At 45.3% G+C, this 9889-nt stretch overlaps 1 protein-coding gene across 3 annotated transcripts in view; it reads right to left on the reverse strand.

Moving 5' to 3' along the window:
• Positions 1-9499, reverse strand: part of WAPL (WAPL cohesin release factor) — an 88458-nt gene extending 78959 nt beyond the window's left edge. For all 3 annotated transcript variants that reach the window (XM_033209798.1, XM_033209799.1, XM_033209797.1), the window contains exons 1-2: positions 9053-9499; positions 5271-5789 (exon numbers count right to left, since the gene is read on the reverse strand). In XM_033209798.1, the coding sequence (XP_033065689.1) occupies positions 5271-5769 (499 nt within the window). In that variant the 5' untranslated portion in view covers positions 5770-5789; positions 9053-9499. The remainder of the gene's footprint in view (positions 1-5270; positions 5790-9052) is intronic.
• Between the last annotated feature and the right edge of the window lie 390 nt (positions 9500-9889).

Here is a 9889-nt window from a genome sequence, read left to right on the forward strand (position 1 = left end):
TTTCATAGTGACCTCATCCTATGTTTCCTCTTCAAGTGAAACACAATTTTTTTTTTTTTTTTTTTTTTGAGTCAGAGTCTGACTCTGTCACCCAGGCTGGAGAGCAGTGGCACAATCTCGGCTCACTGCAACCTCCGCCTCCTGGGTTCAAGCAGTTCTCCTGCCTCAGCTTCCTGAGAAGCTGGGATTACAGGCATGCACCAACACACCTGGTTAATTTTTGTATTTTTTTTTTTTTTTTTTTTTTTTTTTTGAGACGGAGTCTCGCTCTGTCGCCCGGGCTGGAGTGCAGTGGCCGGATCTCAGCTCACTGCACGCTCCGCCTCCCAGGTTCACGCCATTCTCCTGCCTCAGCCTCCCGAGTAGCTGGGACTACAGACGCCCGCCACCTCGCCCAGCTAGCTTTTTGTATTTTTTTTAGTAGAGACGGGGTTTCACCATGTTAGCCAGGATGGTCTCGATCTCCTGACCTCGTGATCCGCCCGTCTCGGCCTCCCAAAGTGCTGGGATTACAGGCTTGAGCCACCGCGCCCGGCCAATTTTTGTATTTTTTTAAGTAAAGACAGGGTTTCACCATGTTGGTCAGGCTGGTCTCGAACTCCTGACCTCCTGATCTGCCTGCCTCGGCCTCCCAAACTGCTGGAATTATAGGCGTGGGCCGCCGCACTCGCAACACAATTTTTAAAAGTACTATCCATTTTTATAAAAGTACTTAAAGAATTTTAACAGTGTCAAAAAAAATCAACCACATACTCCCCTATAGAGAAAGAGATGCACTTAAAAACGTAATGCCAGGTCAAATGACATAATAATTCTGAGCCTGGATTAGCCCTTTTCACTAATGTGATATAATTCTACAGCAAAAAAATAAGATGAACGAGCAGGGACACTCAACACTCCACTGGAAAGATATGAGGGAACTTCACCTGTGCACTTTGAACGAGTTGTTAAAATTTGCAACAGGTGGCCGGGCACAGTGCTTCACGCCTGTAATCCCAGCACTTTGGGAGGCTGAGGTGGGCACATCACCTGAGGTCAGGAGTTCGAGACCAGCCTGGCCAACATGGTGAAACTCCTTCTCTACTAAAAAAAATACAAAAATTAGCTGGGCATTGTGGTGCATGCCTGTGGTTCCAGCTACTTGCCAGGCTGAGGCAGAAGAACTGCTTGAACCCGGGAGGCGGAGCTTGCAGTGAGCCGAGATCGCGCCACTGCACTGCAGCCTGGGCTACAGAGTGACACTCCGTCTTAAAAAAAATAAATAAATAAAATAAAATAAAAATTTGCAACAGGTTCTTAAATAAAATGCCTAACCATGACCTGCAAAAGACTGCTAAGATTTCTGAGTCCCAAGTAGGTATATGAGTACTAGCATCTGGAGAAAAGAGTTCGAAACTATCATTCTTAGAAAGGTACCTAATGCGGCCGGGCGCGGTGGCTCAAGCCTGTAATCCCAGCACTTTGGGAGGCCGAGACGGGTGGATCACGAGGTCAGGAGATCGAGACCATCCTGGCTAACACGGTGAAACCCCGTCTCTACTAAAAATACAAAAACTAGCTGGGCGAGGTGGCGGGCGCCTGTAGTCCCAGCTACTCGGGAGGCTGAGGCAGGAGAACGGCGTAAACCCGGGAGGCGGAGCTTGCAGTGAGCTGAGATCCGGCCACTGCACTCCAGTCCGGGAGACAGAGCAAGACTCCGCCTCAAAAAAAAAAAAAAAAAAAGAAAGGTACCGTTAGGAACCCCTTGAGATTTACAGAGGTCTCTTTTATCAAAAATTTAGGTTTCGGTTCCTAAATTTCAATTAAAATTACAAGGTTTTCTGAGTGAGAGTAAAGGCAACGAAAATTGACAGACATAATGCAAGAAAACAGTCTAGGCACAAGAGAAATGACCAGTTTAGAGGGAAGACACAAAGGAAAGGTCACAAAGTGCAAAAGCATCCCCACAACTATAACAAACTTACAAACATACAAACTTATAAATGGTTTATAACAACAACTAACTTGCACACATTAGAGACAGGATAAGACTGCCATAAAAATTAAATGCACTCCCTCAAATTCACTTCTTATCCTACAGGGAGCTGCCAAGGTTGTTGCAACTCTGGATGAGGAAGGGAGAGGAGAAAAAAAGAAATATTCATAGTGCTATACCATTCCCTGACCACTAAAAGACCCTTTGTGAAGGAGGAAGGAAGACGGACAAGATGTTCCTGAACATCTATTTGCCTGTATTTTAGTATGTATTTTCCCCTCACAAACCAATTAAAATGGAGTTTGAACTCAGAGTCAGTCACAGTATCAGCATTAGAACTACAATTTAACTACATAGACTGGGAAGCAATTATCCCACTTAGCTGGCTGGTCTCTCCAACCTACTTCCAACAACAGATTTAACACAAAGATATATTGTCCGCAAAGCTACAGAAACAATTACTTCTGAATACTTCCACATTCCTTTCCCCCTTACCTAAACGTTCATCTTTATTAATACGCTCTGCCATCAGGGTCCCTGCCTGCCAGTGATGCACCATCCCTCAAAAGACCACACACTTAAGGAAGCTGGAGTTAGCCTTGAGCACTTTCACCACTTGCACAGCTTCATCTTCCTTCCTCCAGCCCACCCACCCCACGCTGTAGATTATCTGAAAACATCAAGAAACGTCAGGCCAGGCACAGTGGCTCACGTCTATAATCCTAGCACTTCGGGAGGCCGAGGTGGGTAGATCACATGCGGTCAGGAGTTTTAGACCAGCCTGGCCAACATGGTAAAACCTCGTCTCTACTAAAAATACAAAAATTAGCCGGGCATGGTGGCAGGTGCCTACAATCCTAGCTACTTGGGGGCACCGAGGCAGGAGAATTGCTTGAACCCAGGAGGCAGAGGTTGCAGTGAGCCAAGACAGTGCCATCGCACTCCAGCCTGGGGGAAAAGAGCAAGACTTAATCTCAAAAAAAAAAAAAAAGAAATGTCAGTTGGAACAACAAACGCAAGCAGAATAGCATTCGCAGAGCCTAGTACAGTGGTTTGACAAACAGTAGGTGCTCAATATGTTGATAATAAAGGAATCTCATTCCAGTTCTGCCACTAGCTGACCTTGGACAGTGACTTAACCTCTTTGAGCTTCATATATAAAATGAGAGCTCAGTTAAAATTCATTTTAGTTCAAAAAGAGTTTGATGGGCCAGGCGCGATGGCTCACGCTTGCAATCCCAGCACTTTGGGAGGCCTAGGTGGGCGGATCACTTGAGGTCAGTTCGAGACCAGCCTGGCCAACATGGTGAAAATCTGTCTCTACAAAAATATAAAAATTACCGAGACATGATGGCAGGTGCCTATAATCCCGGTTACTGCGGAGGCTGAGGTGGGAGAATCACTTTAACCCAGGATGCGGAGGCTGCAGTGAGGCAAGATGGCGCCGTTGTACTCCAGTCTGGGCAACACAGTGAAAGACTCCCATCTCCAAGTTGGATGATTTTAACATACATTTATGTATTTTTAGAAGCTGACCTGAAAACAGTTTTTATGCTGTTTATGCTATTTATTTATTTATTTTTTTAAGATGGCATCTTGCTTTGTCTCCCAGGCTGGAGTGCAGGGGCACGATCTTGGCTCACTGCAACCTCCATCTCCTGGGTTCAAGTGATTCTCCCGCCTCAACCTCCCTATTAGGTGGAATCAGAGGCGCCCACCACCATGCCCAACTAATTTTTTGTATTTTTAATATAGATGCGGTTTCACCACGTTGGCCAGGCTGGTCTTGAACTCCTGAGCTCAGGTGATACACTCGCCTTGGCCTCCCAAAGTGCTGGGATTACAGGCATGAGCCACTGCACAGGCCCTTTATGCCGTTTTTTAATGGAAATTTAACCTAAACTTGCCAACAACGCCTGAGGAGAAATGTGGGCAAAGCAGTAAGGACAGCCAAATTAGAATTAACCCGGAGGATCAAAGGAATGACAGTAACAGCTGGCTCATCATCTCATCCAAGAGAGAAAGAGTGAAAAAATGCTCAACATTTTTAGTAAAACTATGCAAAGCCCAGTACATTGTACTGTTTCACGTGTCTTAACCTTCAAAGGACAAATTCCCCTTAAGAATTCAGTACAGCAAAGTTTTGTGTTTACTTCCTTTCAAAGGAAGATTTTTATAACCTTTCATTATTGCTAAACTTTGCCAAGATGTCAAAAACTAAGGTTTCTTTTCAATTACAGTATAGTGCCACCCTTATACTAATGCTGATAGAGTGTTCCCACTTCTCTACCCCACCTCTTCCCTGCCACCCTCAATATTAGCTCTTCAGTCTTTTAGTTAATTGTACCTTTTTCACTTATTATAAATCTCAAATCCCTTACAGGAGACAGAACAAAATGTATCGTTTTAGGAGTACTAGATGCTATATTTACAAATTAACATTTTAAAAATACAACCAGTTTTGTGGTTTAATATCTATCAATACGGTCGGGCAAAGCGGCTCACGCCTGTAATCCCAGCACTTTGGGAGGCCAAGGCAGGCGGATCACAAGGTCAGGAGATCGGGACCAACCTGGCTAACACAGTGAAACTCTGTCTCCACTAAAAATACAAAAATTAGCCGGGCGTGGTGGCGGGTCCCTGTAGTCCCAGCTACTTGGGAGGCTGTGGCAGGAGAATGGCATGAACCTGGCAGGCGGAGCTCGCAGTGAGCCGAGATCGTGCCACCGCACTCCAGCGTGGGCGACAGAGCGAGACTCCATCTCAAAATAAATAAATAGATTTATCAATACAAGCTGCTACTGGCCCCAAACTAATCTCAATTTGGAATCAAGTTCAATTCTTTAATGTCTCCACTCAATACCTCCTTAATCTTTCTGAGCTAGTTTTGGCAGAGAGTTTACCATTGTTAACTAATCCTCATTTTAAGTACTCATCTCATTTTCATTAACAATAACCATCCAAATCCTCCACAGTAATAGAAATGAGATACTCTGTGATCCTAACACAACAAAAAGAGATATTTCTTATTGGAATCGGGGTTAGAAACTTATGACTGTTCCCAAAATGTACCCTGAGCAACAGTCTATAAACATTAATATCCAAGTTGTTTTATTATTTCAACCTCTAACTGGTTTCTTTAAAGTTCTTAAATGTCTTTTACAAAACTATCAATAGTCCCCATTTATCCTAAGTGCAGAAAGAAAACACAATAACGTATTTTAGAAGTTAAATCATTTTAAAAATTGCTTGCACAAAACCCTCTTGGTTGAGAATAAAGAAAATCAAAACTTACCTGAAGTTATTAATTTATTACAGCTACTTATGCTTGCATCATCTTCTACAATTCGGTTTGTGCTTTTTTCTTTCCCAAGCAAAGTGTCCTCCAAAGGGAAGCATTTATCAGATATAACAGTGTCTTCAACCACCACATGACTAATTTTGCTATTAGCTTCAAGTACTGAAGTGACCTCTTCCAGCTGAGCAGCTTCACTAGATTCTGAGTAAGAGGAACTCTTACCCTGGGCTAAATTCTTTGAAGAAACTGGTAGAGACTCATCATCACTATCAAATCCAAAAGGATCTCCAGTACTTTCTTCTTCCACTTTAGGTTTCTTCGGAATTTCTTGGATATCTGGTTTGAAATTGGGCCTCTTCTGCCCTAATTTAGCCATAAATGTGGTCTCTCCCCATTTTGTGCTAAGGGTGGTCCGTTTGTTGGAAAAGACTTCATCAAATTTTGAACTGCCATTTCCACCTTTCCTACTGTATGTTTTCCCAAATCTGGATGTCATTTTGACACCAGTTTCATATTCTGTGAAAAAAAATTTAAGAAAACATATAATCATCATATACTCAACAAGTGTTAAACAGTGCTATAAAAATAAAAACCTAGGGATTCTTCCCTCATGACTTTTGACACTCACCACAGACTTTTAAACAAACAAATATGAGGAAGGGGTAAAAAGAAAGGCTGATTTATTACTCTACATGCTTCCATGTCAATTTTCCTCTACAACGAGTACATATTCCTATGCTACTTACAAAGTAAAAAAACTTAATGATTAACCAACTTATAATATCCACAAAGCTAACTTAAAATGAAACGTGTTAAGCTCCAAATCAATCAACTTACTATTCTTATAAACATCATTTTTACCTTAAAAAATAATCTGTATAGAGGTGGGAGGCCGAGGCAGGCAGATCACTTGAGGCCAGGAGTTTGAGACCAGCCTGGCCACCATGGTGAAACCCTGTCTCTACTAAAAATAAAAAAATTAGCTGCGAGTGGTGGCACACGCTTGTAATCCCAGCTACTTGAGAAGCTGGGGCAGGAGAACCGCTTGAACTCAGGAGATGGAGGTTGCAGTGATGTAATAATAATCTGTATAGGGTAATTACCTATATAAAATCTTAAGCACAGAATGTTAATTTTTTTTCAGGGCCTCAGAAATATCCAATACTTGATTAAATTTAGTTCTTTGAAATTTCATGGCACTAATTCATAGGAGAAAAAAGGTCCCCAAAATGGTGCTTTTTCTCACGTTTTACAACCTGCAGCTTTTAACCCAATCTTGAAGATTCTGCTTCTTGGTGTAATGTAATTCGGGCTGTGACTTAAAAAATGTTCCTTAGATGGTCATCTCCCTAAGGGAAAGAAACTATCCTTATCCTTTCTGCCTTGTCCCGATAGTGCTGTGCTCATTTGCTGAGTTACATTTTCTGGAGCTAGTGAGCTCCAGCATATTACACTGTTTCATGGATTAATACAGGAATAGACACATATAACCTTTATTTTCCTCTTCAATTTATAAATGGCAAATCGATTTACCTGATTTATCTACGTCACAGGACAAAAAAAAAATCTTTAGGGCAGAAAATCAAGAGTCAAATATTTTTTAAAACAAGTTACTTGCATTGGTTCTGTGCCTATTAAAAAAAGGTACAGTACTTTTTAAACATGATCAATCCTTATCCGTTTGTCTACACTTTGACCTTTCTACAGTTCAAACATGAATACATCGAATATAACTTTAAAAAGTGAACAAGGGCCTAAGGGATGAAAAATCTTCATTACTTTGAAAGCTACAAGAATTGAAATTATATTTGACCTATACTTTTGAATATGTTTTGAGCTACACTTGTGTTTTCCCTTAACTTAAATTATTACAACTTACACTGAGTCACTGTCTGAGTTTTATATATATTCTGTAGTAGATCCCCCGATGTTTGGTGAGAAGACAATTTTAATTTGACAAAATAATAATTTAGTCATCATACGTATCTGTGTTAAGAGAAAAGTGTTCCTGAAGGAGATCTATTTCATCTTCTACTGCAGCTCTAACACTAAGAAGTCTTACTCTCTTTCTTGTTAAGTACAGCCTAAACACAACAGGATACTGGGCAACTACCACGGACAACAAACTAAAAGTCGATTCTCTTGATTCCTTCAAGAATGTAAAGCTGAGATCATGCAGGTCCGTAAGTGTACTTACATATATACATCAACAAGGCTGAAATGTTTTGGATACGCTTATGTGCTAATCATCTAAAAATACTGACCAAAGGCCAAACCAAAAATCTAGACTTGAGTTCCTTTATGTCAACAACAGAAAAACTCACTGTTAAAATGGTTCTAGAACCCCAAAGCATTCACTGTTGAAAGTTTAAAGTCTGCAGATGAATATCTGACACTAAGGACCTAATTATTTTATGTGATAAAAAATAATTTTGTGCTGGCTGGGCGCGGTAGCTCACGCCTGTAAACCCAGCACTCTGGGAAGACGAGACAGGCAGATCACTTGAGGCCGGGAGTTCGAGACCAGCCTGACCAACATGGAGAAACTGCGTGCCTACTAAAAATAGAAAATTAGCTGGTCGTGGTGGCGCACACCTGTAATTCCAGCTACTCGGGAGGCTGCGGCAGGAGAATCAATTGAACCCGGGAGCCGGAGGTTGCGGTGAGCTGAGATCACGTCACTGCACTCCAGCCTGAGAAACGAGCGAAAAACTCCGTCTCAAAAATAACAATAATAATAATAATAATTTTGTGCCAAAAGACCACGTTTTTTACAAATACATAGTGAAATACTGATGAAATAACGTCAGCGATTTTCCAACATTAAAGAATGAGAAGTGTACAGATGAAATAACTTTAATATTAACTGCTGAATCCAAGCGATGGGTACACAGTTCATTATATAGTATCTCCTCCTGATTGCCTTTATCGTTTCCCACAATAAAATGTCTTTAAGTCTGCAGACTGTTGCAATGACATGTAAGCATAAAGCATTATAGATTCCAAAATAAGTGTGCAGACGTCTTTGAAATTAAATTTTAAGTGTTTCAAGTACACGATCCTGCTCAACCTTTAAACTCCAAAGACTGTCCTAACTAAAAAGGAAAGAATGATTCACGACTAAGTCTTTTCGGTTGTTGGGCTTTTGCCCTAGCCCAAAATCAGGTCGAATTTTGAGGGAAGTGCGCTGATTAAAGAAAACAAAAAAAAAAAGCCTTTATTCTTCACTCCCACCCTAATCTAGCGTCTTCCCGATCCCCAAAGGCTTTAGGGGCTTCCACTGAGGATGGAAAGCGGACGGGACAAACCTGACTACCCAGAAATCCTCACCTGGGGACAGCCGGGGCGCCACGGGCAGTGGGCGCGGTGTACCGCTCGGACTGGACACTCACGCAACTTTTCTCCTCCCAACCCGCGCCGCCCAGGAAAGGGAGGTCGCTTTCGACGCCCCGGAAGCCTCTGCCACCGAATCCCTAGGGCAGTGCAAGGCCCCAGTGGCAGCCAGGGGCGGATGAAACCACGGGAAAGGACTCCGGGCTGAAATCAACACACTTGACTAGGTTTGGGGACCTAAGTCAATCAGCAGTCGCCCGAAAAAGAACTCCGAAAAAGGAAAATAAAAAGGGAAAAAGAGAGTTCTTCAGGTCATTCCCCTGCCCAACTTCCTCAGCGGCCCGGTGGGCGAGGCAGTTAGACTTCCACCGCCCGCTCCCAGCCTCTACCTCCCCCACCCTCCCGACTCCCTCCCGGCCTAGGCGGCCGCCCGACACCTCACTTACCCTCGGCGCCTGGCGGGTGCTTTGGCCACGGGCCGCCTCCGCCTCTCCCGCTCCCTACGGCCCGCGAGCGGGCGCGGAACCCCCGCGCGGGAAAGCAGAGCCGGCTGGTGAGAGCCGAGAGAGGCGAGGGGCTCCGCTTTCGGTAAATAGGAAGCCCAGTGGGGGGGGGAGGAACGGCGGCCCCGCAACTTCCCTCCCCGCCTCGAGCGCCGCCGGCCGGGCCCGGGCCTAGCTCTCGCTGGCCGCCGCCGCCGGAGTTGGTGCCAGAGCCCGCTACGTGCCCCTGCTGGGCCGCCGCCGCCTCCTGCGCCGCCGCTTCCGCCGGTGAATGGTCAGCGCTGGAGTTTGAACAGGGCCCTGTACCATCTCAACGCCATTTGCGCTCCCGGCCCCCACCTCCTTCCTCCAACAGCCGCTCGCTCCGTCACTCCGCTTCCCACAGTCCCCGCGCGGCCGCCCGACCCCGCAGCCAATCGCGCAGCCGCTTACTCAAACCGCCGCGCAGGCGCTGCGCTCCGCATGCTCCGGCGCCCGCCATTGGCCTGGCCGCGGGGCCCGACGGGAGTTGTAGTCCAGGTCCGCGAGGTCGCGTTGCCCAGGACCGGGCGCGGGAGCGGGAGCGGGAGCGGGCGGCTGGCCTGGCCCTCCGGGTCTCTGCAGCCACTTCTAGCTCCCGGCCCCGCCGGGAGACGCAGGTGCCACGGGGATGGGCGGCCGAGCGGGTGGCGCAGTGCAGGCAGCTGTATCAATCGCTTCCCCTCCAGGGACTCGCCGGTGTCTGGGGACCGCGGGCTGTGCAGCTGCGCTAGGCCTGCGGGGGCCGCCGCCCGGGAGCGC

Source organism: Trachypithecus francoisi, unplaced genomic scaffold (assembly GCF_009764315.1).
Source record: "Trachypithecus francoisi isolate TF-2019V2 unplaced genomic scaffold, Tfra_2.0 Lachesis_group9, whole genome shotgun sequence".
Taxonomy (NCBI): domain Eukaryota; kingdom Metazoa; phylum Chordata; class Mammalia; order Primates; family Cercopithecidae; genus Trachypithecus; species Trachypithecus francoisi.